This window comes from Chenopodium album, chromosome 22 (genome assembly GCF_948465745.1).
Source record: "Chenopodium album chromosome 22, dcCheAlbu1.1, whole genome shotgun sequence".
Taxonomy (NCBI): Eukaryota; Viridiplantae; Streptophyta; class Magnoliopsida; order Caryophyllales; family Amaranthaceae; genus Chenopodium; species Chenopodium album.
In genome coordinates, this window is record NC_137855.1 from 3,926,065 (window position 1) to 3,940,778 (window position 14,714).

General features: G+C 35.9%; 2 protein-coding genes across 2 annotated transcripts; both read left to right on the forward strand.

Annotated features, from left to right (window-relative positions):
• Window positions 1–1,415: 1,415 nt before the first annotated feature.
• Window positions 1,416–6,029, forward strand: LOC145605448 (uncharacterized). Its single transcript, XM_081661502.1, has 9 exons — window positions 1,416–1,589; window positions 1,838–1,979; window positions 2,161–2,273; window positions 2,827–2,905; window positions 3,190–3,218; window positions 3,446–3,539; window positions 4,636–4,725; window positions 4,822–5,011; window positions 5,343–6,029. The coding sequence occupies exons 2-9, from the start codon at window positions 1,845–1,847 to the stop codon at window positions 5,759–5,761; spliced, it is 1,149 nt and encodes a 382-aa protein (XP_081517628.1). The 5' UTR covers window positions 1,416–1,589; window positions 1,838–1,844; the 3' UTR covers window positions 5,762–6,029.
• Window positions 6,030–12,876: 6,847 nt separating this feature from the next.
• On the forward strand, window positions 12,877–14,259 carry LOC145606248 (uncharacterized). Its single transcript, XM_081662281.1, has one exon. It carries the CDS (start codon window positions 12,877–12,879, stop codon window positions 14,257–14,259), a length of 1,383 nt encoding a protein of 460 aa, XP_081518407.1.
• Window positions 14,260–14,714: the final 455 nt, after the last annotated feature.

Sequence of the window (14,714 nt, forward strand, 5' to 3'; positions counted from 1 at the left end):
CAAATTGTTAACGGGTAAAATGACTGTTTAAGGGCATATTTGATGGTTCCACCGACCCAATTTGACTCCCGGAGGATATTAGGGACCATGGTAAACATCTCGGCAATTTTTATTTCTGGACGAAAAAAGGTCAAAAAATTACAAAATTGAAGGTTATAATCCACGCTTTTTGAGGAATTTTGAAGTTTCGGGGCCTGGTGGCGAAAATCCTTGAGACCCTAAAGGATACATTTTAGGGTCATATAATTCAATTTGAAACCATATATGATCATTGTATGTTGTCATAAACGTCCGTGGTAGGCTTAAGTTTACGAAATCACTTCATGTTGTGAACGGGTAAAATGATCGTCTAAGGGCATATTGGATGGTTCCACCGACGCAATTGGACTCTTAGAGGGTATTAGGGACCATGGTTAACATCTCGGCAATTTTTATTTACAGGCGAAAAAAGGTCAAAAAATTACAAAATTGAAGGTTATAATCCACGTTTTTTGAGGAAATTTTGAGGTTTTTGGGCACGGTGGCGATAAGCCTTGAAACCCTAAAAACATCTCGGGGTCATATAATGCTGTTTGAAACCATATATAATCATTATATGTTGTCATAAACGTCCGTGGTAGGCTTGAGTTTACGAAATTAGTGCAAGTTGCGAACGCGTAAAATGACCGTTTAAGGGCATATTGGTTGGTTACACTGACCCAATTTGACTCCCGGATGATATTAGTGACCATGGTAAACATCTTGCTAATTTTTATTTTCGGGCGAAAAATGGTTAAAAAAATTACAAAATTGAAGGCTATAATCCACGTTTTTTGAGGAATCGGTGGTAGGTTTGAGTCTACGAAATCACTACAAGTTGTGAACAGGTAAAATGACTGTTTAAGGGCATAGTGGATGGTTCCACCGACATAATTGCACTCCTGGAGGGTATTAGGGACCATGGTAAACATCTTGGCATTTTTTAGTTTCGGGCGAAAAAAGGTTAAAAAATTAAAAAATTGAAGGCTATAATCTACGTTTTTTAAGGAAATTTTTAGGTTTCGGGGCCCGATGGCGAAAAGCCTTGAGACCCTAAGGGATACATCTCGGGGTCATATAATTCCGTTTGAAACCACATATGATCATTATATGTTGTCATAAACGTTCGTGGTACGTTGGAGTTTACGAAATCACTTCAAGTTGTGAACGGGTAAAATGACCGTTTAAGGGCATATTGGATGATTGCACCGACCCAATTAGATACCCATAGGGTATTAGGGACCATGGTATACATCTCGCCAATTTGTATTTCCGGGCAAAAAACAATTAAAAAATTAGGAAATTGTACACCATAATCCACGTTTTTTTAGGAAAATCTCGAGGTTTAGGGGCCTGGTGGTTTCACTCTTTTTTTTCTCTCTCCTTTAAAACCCGACCACAGATAGCCCAGCCGCCATAACCACCGTCACTTCCACCAACCGGAACTTCCATTGCTCGCCGGCGCTTTCTGTTTACCGCCGCGCCTACCGTCGTTGGCGTGCTGCGTCTCTACCGCCTATTCTCTTTGTTGCTCGCCTAGGTTCATCATCTGCTTCTTCAAAATTCCAAAGGTAAACTTCTTTTGCAACTGCTAATTTCCAATTCATAATCAGATTATCTTCATACTAGTTTCTGTCAATTCAACGAGATATTAGGATTTCAACAGTTAGTTTAAAGAGGAAATCAAATTGTTATTTCAATTAGTTTATACAGTTATACACTCCAATTACTTCGGTTAGGTGTTGGTAATTGGTATATGTGTAATCAATAATCCTTTTGATAGTTTTTAGGTTTAATTCATTGAAAATTGATGGTGTAGAGCTGTAATGGCTGCACAAGTTGAAGACAGAGTGAAGTCTTTCCTGTGTCAATTGCAAGCAGAATCTGGAATTCTTGACCGGATCATTTATAAGAACAAGAATCAGCATCGGCGATGCTCGTATTTTCAGTACCTTTTGAAGGTTGATCTTCTAAATGTGTTGCTGTGATTACAAATGTATTTTGTAATTTACACATACTGCTAAATTTTTTATTTTACTGATTTTTTACTTTTCTGTTATTAACTTATTATTATTGTTGTCCGACTGCTGGACTTTCGCGGTCTAAGGTATCGCATTCCACTGATTCGCTTTGTGTTGCTAGGTAAGGAGGGACCTAAAGCTTTTACATTCAGTTCAGTTGGAGGAGCTTTTAGATTCATGTTTCTATGTTATTACTGGAAGAAAAGCTAAACAAAAGGCAAATCTTCTTGAAAGGTAAGGGAACTGCGAATAATCTTGCCTATGAAATCCAATATTAAAGAATTGATGAATCTTATCTTGCATCTTTCCGAGTTTAATAATATATCTAATATTGGAAATATGCATAATCCTCTATAGAATGAATTGTTTTTTTCAACTTCAGAGGGTGGGGAAGTAGACAAAGATGCCTCATGGAGAGGGTCATGTCTTCATATAGAAATTAGGTTTGAGAGAGGTAAATTGTTAGGATAGGGAAATGCAACTCGCTCCTCTTCTTCCTTTGCTTAGGACTTTAGGAGGTTCTAGTGTATTATATTGCAAATAATGTGCTTTTATGAGTTTCTGATCCACGTTAAATATCAAATGTCTGGCTATTTGGATTTTCTTTCCTTGTGCTTTCAGAGTCTATGTCATTCCTGCAAAAATGCTATGATCATCTTAAGAGAAAAACTGAGTGTACATACATAGTCATTAAAAATTAATGTGTTTTAAGGCTGAGAAAGAAAATAGTTAGTATAGATAGCCTTTTGATGTATGACATCTACTTGTGCAATTCTTCTTTTGACAGTTTGAAAAGGAGGAAATGCGACGGTGTAAAATTTAATTTCATGGAACGTCTTCATGGGGCAGCACGATTGCTATCTGAGGTGCGTTATAATATGTTTCCTAGTGTTATCATGTCTTGTAAGATGCTTCAATGCTTCTTCACTCAAGCATAATCTCCCTTTTTATTTTTTTGTGTGTGTGTGGGTGGGTGGGGTGGGGGGTGGGGGTGTTGGGGGCGGGGGGTGTTCTTGAACTTCACTAAATCTTTAGATGTTAATATCTTGTTGCTAATTGCTAAAGAAGAAATTGCCCTATAGCTGACAGCTATTTAAGGATTACTTGCTGATGACCTGTTCTTATATTGTAGTAAATTTTGCTGCTGCAGATGGTCGAGCCTATACTGAAGGCAGCTACGTATCCTTTGTGTTTTACTTAGATGCAATATCAAATTATCCATTAGATCTTGTCAGCTCACATCTAGATTCCAGAGATTCACTCGTTTGTTCATTTTTCCTGTTTAGTAGGATCTTGTTGCTACTGTGTTTGTTCATTCACTCGTTTGTTCATTCACACAATTTATTACTGTGTTTTTTTTAATATCTTTTTTTGGAAACTTCCGTCGTTCCTTGACCTTCTTACAGTGATATATCTACTTTGCTCGCTCGTTCATTTTTCATGGGGTTCTCTGTAATGATTCTTGCTCTGCTGGCTCGCCTCAGAGTTTTGATTCAGCAGGTAAGACTGTTTATCTTTATTGTGCTTTTAATAATTTTTAATATTTCTGCTGAAGCTTGTCTCAATGTGTAGCTACTGGCCAACTAGCAACTAGTGATTTGCTTAAACATAAAAAAAAAAAGTTTGTTATAGTCGATTACTGGATTTTATAGTATTTGTAAAATTTCTAAGAGAGCAGAAGGCTGTGTGACTTGTAACCAGATGTCTTTCAACCTTTTGCTTCCTGATAAAAGACTTCAAATTTCATGTATATTTCTCAGTTTTCAATAATATAAGGAAAACATGGTTTTTGTGGACCTTTTGACCTTGGCAAAAGAAAATCTGGATTACTTAATATTTGAGCTTGTGAGGCAAAAGATTGAAATTATATTTCATTATATATGAAGTATACTGTTTTTGTTAATATATGTGGAATTTGCAGATATTTTGAAATTTTGACCATCTCACCAAGAAGCACTCAGATGCTAGTATGAACATTAAGTTTAAGAATCTACTTGAGAAACCTGCAACTACTTAGGGGTAAGGTTGAGTATATCTTAACCCCCTTCTATGCTAACTACACCAGCTGTGAGATTTACATGAGTTGTGTGTCATCGTCAATAATGAAATGCTATAAGCTCTTGTTCTACTCCCCCTTACAAAAAGTACTGTAGATGATATAGGTTCTGTTCACTGATTTATATAAATTACCTATTGTTTTAGTATTATTTTTTACCCTGCAAAATTACAAGTTCTTAGGTTTGGGATGCACTTGTATTGTCGTGTGAACATTAGGTGTGTGGAGTCTCTGAGAGGGAACAGATGACAATTTGTTTCCAGGCAAGTACTGCTTTTGCACAACTAGTTCAGCTCTGCTTTGCTAGCTAACTGGTGTTTGCTTTTGGGGACTTCCTAGTGTCTTGGCTATTGGCTGGTTGATCAAAATAGTCTAAATAATGAGTAATTTACTATGCTAAGTAGATGAGCTGTTGTGAGGGTAGAGGAAGAATAAATCTGTTGGCGGTTTGGATATTGGTTTTAGTTGTACTTACAACTTTAAATTTACTCTTGCAAAAGTAAAAAATCATAGTATTATTGATTTTTTTACTCAATGCAGATGCTACTGGATGTTGTTTCTGTGTTCAACGAAGTCTCTTCTCTTGCTCAGAATAAACAGTCCATAAAAATAACTCACAACGGAATGGAGGTAACAGTCATCACAGTTTTCTTTCTTCCATTTTCTATTATTGTTGGCTTGTTGCAAACCTTTTGCCTAAATTCAACTCAATGACAATTGAATCAGGTTTTCCGAGAGTATTATCCCACATTGGAGGAGGAAGTTATCGTCTTAGAATGTGTCTGGAAAACTGATAAATTTGTATTGGTAGAAAAATCTGGTAAAGGCAATATATTACATCAAGGTGGGAGCTCAGAAACAGTACAAACTCAGGAAACATCTATAAAGTATCAAAGTATTGATGCTTTTCTAGAAGGTAATATTCCACCCCGCCCTCGGCCTCTGCAATTTTCCATTTTCTGATATCCAATATGCTTGCACTCTGATACAGTTGCCACTCTTTGAGCCCTTAACGTGTTGGTGTCAACCCCATTCCCTCTCCCTTAACTGGATCTTCCACTCTTTAACGCCTTAACATGCTGGTGTCATTATTGTGTCCCTGTTTTTTGTTTGGGTCTGTGACTCTGTGCCCCTCATTAGCCCAAAAGCTGTTTATTTAGATTCAAGTACAAAGTTATTGTTTCACTTTCAACCTAAGATTTGGCAGCAATGATATTTTGATCCTCTTTTTCTTTCTGTTTGTTTAGATGATGGATTTGATTCCGAGAAGGCTGATGATAAGGTTAGTGAAGAGTTTCTCTTAAAGAGAAAAAGAGTTGAATCGCCCTCACCCATCTCCAATGATAACATTGATAATGCTGAGCAGATTCAATTGCCTTCAGTACTGGAACACGATTCAGAAAATGAGTTACAACCAACAGAAAGCACCCTGGTGAAAGGCAGTTCTCTTCCTGGCTCAGTAACTTCCCTAATTCCAAGCTCATCTAAGCCTGATTCTGCATTGAACAAGAGAGTGGCGTTCATATCTGTTAAGAAGAATGCTTCATCAGAATCAGATGCATTCGTATCTCAGGTAAATGACAATAAAAGTAAAAGGCATGATGATGAAGAAAACACTCTTTTTCGTCTGTTTACTGAGGAAGAAACAACAGGAAGTATTTTTTGAAAAACAGCCTTAGAATAGCTGAGTATTGACATTGTTTCACGATGACGTTTAAGGATTATTATGACCTGTTCTAATTTTGTAAAACCTTATAGAGTGATGACTGATGTTCCAGCTGCTGGTGTGCTTCCTGCCCGCGGGGAAAGAAAGAGTTTTAGGATTATTATGACCTGTTCTAATTTTGTAAAACCTTCTCAAGTCACATCATATTATGAGATCACATCATTAAAAATTTACTTTCATAATATGACATTATTATAGTCAAGTCACATCAATTCATATAGGCCCTGTTTGGCAATTGGCTGTTGGCTGTCGGCTGTTTTAGTTGGCTGGTTTGACTGGCTGTTTAGATTGGCTTTTGAGTTGGCTGTTTGACTAGAGTTGTAGTGTTTGGTAAATTGGTTGTTGGGTGCTAGCTGTTGTTAAACTATATTAACACTAATGAACTAATATAGTACTTTAATATTAACTAAAATAATAAATTATTGGTAATTATAATTGTAAATTAATTATTAATTATTTACAATAAGGTTACAATAATTTAATAATAATTAATTATAATTTAAATTAATTAATTATTGGTTAGAAATTACTAATAATTGTATATTACTCCATTTTAATACTAATTATTAAAAACTAATTATTCAATGATAATAATTAATTATTAATTATTAAATAGTAATTATTAAAAACTAATTATTAAATACTAATAATTTATGTTTCAAAAAAAAATATTAATTATTAATTATTAATTATTAATTACTTATTATTAATTACTAATTATTAATTATTAATTACTAATTACTAATTATTAATTACTAATTACTAATTACTAATTATTAATTACTAATTACTAATTACTATTATTAATTATTAATTATTAATTACTATTATTAATTATTAATTATTAATTATTAATTATTAATTATCAATTATCAATTATCAATTATCAATTATTAATTAATAATTATTATTAATCAAAAGTTAATTATGTCAACAAGCCAAAAGCCATAAGCCAAAAGCTGCTCCAACTAGCTTTTGGCTTTTGGCTTAAAAGCCAGCTTTTCAGCTAGTTAAAAAAGCCACTAACCAAACATGTTTTTTGGCTGTTTGACCAACTTGAAGAAGCCAAAAGCTAAAAGCCAGCTGAAAAGCTGGTTTCCAAACACCCCCATATACTTTCATAGTTTCATGACATCATTATAGTCAAGTCACATTGCTTCAATATACTTATTTGACATCATTATAAATATACGACATCATTATAGTCAAGTTACATCATTTCAATATACTTATATGACATCACTATAAATATATGACATCACTATACTCAAGTCACATATCACATTATTACACTTATATGACATCACTATATTTCATGAATTTCAAAATAGAATCAAAACTCATTATTGGTACTTTATGAACATCTTTATCTCTGTCTTATGGTTTCAAACCTCCTTATATGATCCCATGAGTCATCCAACACATTCAGTTCATTTTTCAAACATCCTTATATGACCCCAGGATTAAGACAAGTCACAATTTTCCACTTATTTTGACCCGGAAATAAAAGTTGTCGAGATGCTTACCATGGACCCTAATACACCACGGGAGTATATTTTTGTGGGTGCAACCATCCAATATGCCTTTAAACGTTCAATTTACCGGTTTGTAACTTGCATCGATTTCGTGAACTTAAGCCTACCGTGGACATTTATGACAACATATAATGGTCATATATGGTTCCAAACGGCATTATATGACCCTAAGATGTATCCTCTAGGGCCTCAAGACTTTTCTCCATCGGGCCTCGTAACCTTCGAAATTCCTCAAAAATCGTGGATAATAGCCAATTTTGGAATTTTTTGCCCTTTTTCGTCCGGAAATAAAAATGTCCCAGATGTTTACCATTGTCCCTAACATCCTCCGGGAGTCCAATTGGGTAGGTGGAACCCTCCAATTTGCCTTAGAACGGTCAATTTATCCGTTCACAACTTGCACTGATTTCGTGAGCTCGAGCCTACCACGGACATTTATGACATTATATAATGGTCATATATGGTTCCAAATGGCATTATATGACCCTAAGATGTATCCCCTAGGGTCTCAAGACTTTTCACCACCGGACCCCGTAACCTCAAAAATTCCTCAAAAAGCGTGGATAATAGCCTTCAATTTTGGAATTTTTCGACCTTTTTTCGCCCGGAAAAAAAAAATGCCAAGATGTTTACCATGGTTCGTAACATCCTTTGGGAGTCCAATTGGGTGGGTGGAACCATCCAACTTGCCTTAAAACGGTCAATTTACCCGTTTTCGTACACGCCTCTTGTATTGGCTATAAGCTTTCACGAGGCTTGTATGTAGCCGAATAATGGTCATATATGGGTTGAAACAATATTATACGACCCCGTTATGCATCCCGTAATGTTCCGTGAAATTCCAACACCAGGTCCTGACACCTCCTAAATCGCTCCGATTTCGTGTATTATAGCCTTCATATATTGCTTCCATATATCATTTTTTTCAACCGGCGAGATTATGCATCCAAGTACTTCCAAGGGTTCCCAAAGGGCTTTGGGAGTCATTAATAGTGCCCGGAACCATCTAATTTCATCCTTAATCATCATATCTTAAGGGCCTTATGAGTTGTAAATAGTGCCTGCGCGGAACCTGGTATGCCTTGTCCTTGGGTGCACATGTCTTGTGGACATGCCACACGGACCCTTGTACCATCCAACATCCCAACATTTAGGCTTTGTGACTTGTCTTAATCTCGTACTTAGCATTTTTTAGCATACGAGATGCATCGCTAACCTCGTAACAACTAAAACCTATCAATTGATCCTTTAATTTTAAATATAATACTAATAAATTACCTCCTACATATTTTTATTTTGAGGCCAAATGACCTCCTACATTAAAGTGCATAATTCTTATACAAGATTTATATAAACCGTGCTCTAAGCCAGTAACAAGACAAAAGTGAAAATTATAAATGATATTCCGTACAATATTCATTATATTAATCTATGATTTTATCATACATTCATAAATTAATACACATTACTACTCCTATAGTCCTTCCTTTCCAAATTTATATACTACATCCGTTACATATTATTTGCAACGATTAAACATTTTCCCTCTCTACGTTATGTCAAATCGTTGCAAATAATATGTAACGGATGTAGTAGTTAATATTCCTTATGGATGTTCAGGTGTTTGTTTCTTTTTTAGTTTTTATACAATTACCTATATACCCCTAACTTTTATCTTTTAGTTTTTATACAATTACCTATATACCCCTAACTTTTATCTACTTGTAAACTATGGGCATTTGCCACTTATAGAATCCCAGACAAGTTTAGGGAAATACAGTATGTCGCACTATTGAGCAGCCGCAATGTCGAAGGTGCCACCCAACTCCTTGGTCAGATCCAGAACTCTGATTGCTAACAAAACCGGTCGCATCACTGGTGATGTATATCTCGATTCAATTGTTGAAAGGTGCGTTTTAGGTTTTTCTGATCTCAAACTCCCACTTACTCTCTTCCATGATTTGATTTCTTTGCACCCTCTTCCTTGTATTGGTGTTTTCTGTCAACTATTCATTGCCATTTCCAAATTAAAGCACCTTGATCCTCACTCCACCATTGTTTCTCTCTCCAGACACCTTGACTTACTTGGCATTACTCCTAACAATTATTCCCTCACCATTCTTGCTAATTCTTACTGTCATCTGGGTCGTGTCGATTTCGGGTTTTCTCTTCTTGCTAAAATGATTAAGCTTGGGTGCACCCCTAATTGTGTTATCTTTAATACCTTAATCAATGGCTATATTCTTAATGATCAGCTCCCTCAAGCTACTTTTTTGTTGGATAAGATTGTCAAGTTGGGTTTTCAACCCAATGTTAGAACTTATGGTGCTATGGTCAAGGGATTTTGTAGGGTTGGTCATAATACAAGTGCTCTCAATTTGCTTAAGAGAATGCAATTAGAAGGTCATTGTAAGCCTAATCTTGTCATATATACTACTATAATTGATAGTCTTTGTAAAGACGGGCTTGTTGAAGAGGCACAGGACTTGTTCAGTGCTATGAAAAAAGAGGGTGTTAAGCCTGATGTTATCATTTATACCTCCTTGGTTCGAGCCCTTCATAATTCCGGCTCTCGGGATGAGGCTAAGTTTGTGTTGAATGAGATGTTAAGGAGCAACGTTGCTCGAGGTGTGAAGACTTTCACCATTCTGATTGACGCGTTTTGTAAAATTGGGAGTGTTGATGAAGCACATGCCATGTTACAAATCATGAGTAACAATGGCGTGGCTCCAAACATTACTACTTATAATGCTTTGCTCAATGGTTATTATTTGTGTGGTCGGATGGAAGATGCTGAGAAGCTGATTGAGATCATGGCCCAAAATGGTTGTGAGCCTGATCTTGTGAGTTTCAACACTATGATAAATGGATGTATCAAACTCAAGAACACTAGCAAGGCTCTCAACATATTCCATGGAATGGTTCACAAGGGGATAGCTCCGGATCTTGTTACCTATAACACTCTTATCGATGGCTTGTGTAGAGCCAATAGACTTACACTTGCACGACAGTTGCTCACAGATATGCGTGCTCATGGGGTTACTCCTAATACTCTCACGTATTCTTCATTGATTTATGGCTTGTGCAAAAGTGCACGGCGTGATGATGAGGCAGTGGCCTTACTTGCAGATATGGAGAATAATGGTGTAAATCCTGATATAATCACTTATAATATCCTAATCAGCTGCTTCTTAGAGGCTGGGAAACTTGAAGATGCAGCAGAGTTTTTCTCTGTTCTTCGGCAAAAGGGTCTGCAACCTGATTATAAAATGTACACTATAATGATTAAAGCCTACTGCAAGAAAGGGCTTTTGAGTGAAGCTGCTCAATTATTAAGCAAAATGGAAGAAGATGGATGTCCCCCTAATGATCATACCTACACTACAATCATCCGAGGATATATTAATTGTAATGACTTATCAAAGGCATCATACTATCGCGATATTATGGTTAGCAAAGGATTTGAAGTTGATGCTGACACTTTGTCGCTGTTTGTTAGCCTCTTGCCTTCTGATAATAAGTCCTCAAAAGACCAGCTGTAGAGGTTCCTGTATTGAAAGCTAGTTACAGAAATTCAAGCTCAAGGACTAACTTTAGACTTCTTCTGGTTTTAACAATTGATGTGATTCATGATATGTGAGTGGCAATTGATTCTGCTTGGCCAAAATATCTTATGTGTGTTTCCATCATTTATTTTACACATTATATACTCACTAATGATTTTAGGGCCTCTTCTAATTCTTAGTTCTAAGCAGTAAATGTAAAATTGTACAGCTTTGACCCTTTGAGGAATCAGATTATATATTGGTTTGTATTACAGTGTGTTAGGTTTAGAAGATGTAGTAGTTAATGAATACAAAGAGTGGTTTTTTGGGTTTACAATTTTAAAAGAAGCTCACTGGTTAAATTTATTTGTAAAACGAATAGAAATAATTGTCACTTGACTAAAAGTTTAACTTCGTATAATACTGAAAGTGATCTATATAGGTAAGACAAAAAAATTGAATACAAGCAAGTTCAAGAAAACCATTAAACAAACCCTCTTTATTTAGAAAGATGGATGAACAAGAAGGTAAGCAAAAGCAATTGGTGAATGCTGATAGAAATAATAAACCAAAATACAATACCGAGCAGTAATTTTTTCAGAGAACATTTACGAAAAACGGAACTACTTGCATTTTCAGTTATTACTGATGTTGCTCAAGAGTTTGCAACCAATGAGGTAATTAGCAACAGCATCATTAATGGTGCTCTTCACCATTTCCTCAGTTAACACTGTCGGATTCCTCGAATCAACTTGAACATCACTTCCAGAACCATTTGGTGGACCATCATACTGAACCCCAACTTCTCGAGCCAAATCAACTACAGGTGATTCAATGAGACCTGGTTTCTTGAGGACCCTTGCAGCCAAGTCACCTGTTTCGACTACTTTCACAAGGCCAAAATGTCTACAAAACAACGCTTTGGGTCCAACAAAGCAAATGTCACAATCCTGGAAGAATTTACTTATTGACCCATGAAGTTCATCCAAGTGAAAAATCAGGCAGTTGTTACTATTGCAAAGGGCTAGTAGATATCTCTTATCCCTAGTACCTTCTGTTTTCTTTTTGATATCCACACCTACAACTTTGAGATTACTACTTGCCAGATGAGAATGGAAGTCCGAAATTTTTTTCTCGACTAAACTTGCAGACGGGCCATATTCATATTCAGTAGAGTTCACAGTGAGTATTAAAATGACCTTGTCAAATACAATACGAGTATTAAAATGACCTTATCAAATACAATACGAGTACCTTTTAATAACTTAAAATAAAGAAACGGTCTAATTTAGTCTGATTTGATCTAAATTAACTACTCCGCGTTACCAACAACTCTTCTTTTTTTACTCAAGTTATAATTGCATTTTTGATTTATAAAATGTACAAATATTTATGAACTTGATCTATAGCAGGGAATTATTATAAGCAAAACTAGTTTAAATATTTCAAATGTTAAAATTTATAGAAGAGAGAAAAAGTGGGTGGGAAATCTGGTAATGGTTTTGTTAGTTTCACTCTAGTTGATTCAATCCAACAGTTGATCAGAGACCCTGCGAACACAACTATGGTGCGTCATCTTCTTCTTCCCCATTTCCCCATTTCTTCTTCTTCTTTTTTCTTTCTACATTTTCCCTCTTATAGCTATTATTGCTCTAATTCTGTTACAAATGCTATTTCTGATCGTCATTTACTTATCAATTCTGTTAGAGATCACTGTAATTTCGGGTTTTCTGATCTCAAATTTCCCATTTCCCTCTTCAATCAATTGATTTCTTTGCGCCCTCTTCCTTCTGTTATCATTTTAAATCAGTTATTCACTGCCATTTCCAAATTGAAACGCCTTCATCCTCATTCCACCATTATTTCTCTTTCCAGTCAGCTTCAATTACTTGGTACTAAATACAACAGGCATTCGTTGGGTATTCTTGCTAATTGCTACTGTCATTTAGGCCGCGTTGATTTCGGGTTTTCTATCATGGCTAAATCCCTTAAACTTGGTTATCCCCCTAATTATTATACATTCAACACCTTAATCAATGGTTATATCATTAATGATAACCTCCCTCAAGCTGCTCAATTGTTGAATAAGATTGTTAAGCTTGGCTTCCAACCCGATGTAGCTACATATGGTGCTATTTTTAAGGGCCTTTGTAGAATCGGCGACAATGATAGTGCTCTCACTTTGTTTAACAAAATGCATTCTCGAGGTCATTGTAAGCCTAACCGTGTCATATACAATACTATTATTGATAGTCTATGTAAGGACAGGTTATTACAACAAGCTATGAACCTTTTCTCCGCTATGAAAACCGATGGTATTCAACCTGATGTTGTCACCTATACTTCCTTGATTCGAGGCTTTTACAATGTTGGATGCAGGGAAGAAGCTAAGGGTGTGTTGACTGAGATGTTAAATACCAATGTAACACCTACTGTTGACACCTACAACACGTTGGTTGACATGTTTTGTAAAGATGGTAATGTTGAGGAAGCAGAAGCGATTTTAAGACTTATGAGTAACAAAGGTGCATCTCCTGACATCATTACTTACGGTGCTTTACTTGATGGTTATTGTTTGCGTGGTCAAATGGTAGATGCAGAAAAGCTACTTGACCTCATGGAACAAAACAATTGTGAGCCTGATCTTGTAAGTTACAATACTATGATTAAGGGAAATGTCAGGCTCAAAAACATTAACAAAGCTCTTACTATGTTACAAAATATGTTTCAGAAAGGAATAACACCTGATGTTGTAACCTATAACACTCTTATTGATGGCTTTTGTAAAGCCAATAGACTTACAGTTGCACGCCAGTTATTCACAGATATGCAAGCTCATGGAGTTACTCCTGATGTTGTCACGTATAGTTCATTACTTGATGGCCTATGTAAAAGTAAACGGCTTGATGAGGCAGTTGCATTACTTGAAGATATGGAAGATAAAGGTATTAAGCCTGATACTGTCACTTACAATATCCTAATAGACAGCTTGTGTGAGGCTGGGCAAGTTGGTGATGCAACAAAATTCTTCTCTGATCTTGTATCCAAGGGTCTGCAACCTAATTGTAGAACGTACACTATAATGATTAAAGGCTTCTGTAAGAAAGGGCTCATGAGTGAAGCTGCTCAATTATTAAGCAAAATGGATGAAAATGGTTGCCCCCCTGATGAATGTACCTATAATACAATCATCCGAGGATACATTCTTAATAATGACTTTTCTAATGCACTATACTACCTCGACATTATGGTTAGCAAAGGATTTGAAGCTGATGCTGACACTTTCTCGTTGTTTATTAGCCTCTTGTCTACTGGTAATAACACCTCTAAAGACTTGCTACAAAGCTTCTTGAATTGAGCTCAAGGATATACAATCATTACAATGTAGTGTTCCTAGCAGATTGCAGAACATGTAATTACAGTTACAAGTGGAGCAGTTTACAGTGAGAATCAGAGGAATCCATATAATGAGCTACTTGTTGTGTTACTTGTGTATATTGGAGGAAAGCTGCTCCTTCGACAGAGGCAATCTGCTGCATAATTTTCAAATGAATGCTAATTTTTTGTGACTTCTCTTTCATTTTATACTTTATTGATTGCTGCAACTGAGTTGAATAATATGGTGAATTCAGTCTTTTTTATCCATTGCTTTGATATTCATAAACAATAATCTTAAGTGAACCAATTCTCCTTAGCATCATTATGGGACACTTCCCCACCAGGCCATCGTACACACCTTTTTTAAATGGTCTGAATTCTGTAAGGCCATCACACACCTTTTGTAAATGGTCTGCATTACTATTCTATAGATTT

What these genes read in the sequence shown, in the direction of transcription:
- LOC145605448 (XM_081661502.1), top strand. Translation starts at nt 1,845, where the DNA reads ATGGCTGCACAAGTTGAAGACAGAGTGAAGTCTTTCCTGTGTCAATTG. An exon ending in ATTTTCAGTACCTTTTGAAG is followed by an intron (nt 1,980 to 2,160) that starts GTTGATCTTCTA and finishes TTGTGTTGCTAG; the next exon opens with GTAAGGAGGGACCTAAAGCT. An exon ending in TCAGAGTTTTGATTCAGCAG is followed by an intron (nt 3,540 to 4,635) that starts GTAAGACTGTTT and finishes TACTCAATGCAG; the next exon opens with ATGCTACTGGATGTTGTTTC.
- LOC145606248 (XM_081662281.1), top strand. Translation starts at nt 12,877, where the DNA reads ATGGCTAAATCCCTTAAACTTGGTTATCCCCCTAATTATTATACATTC.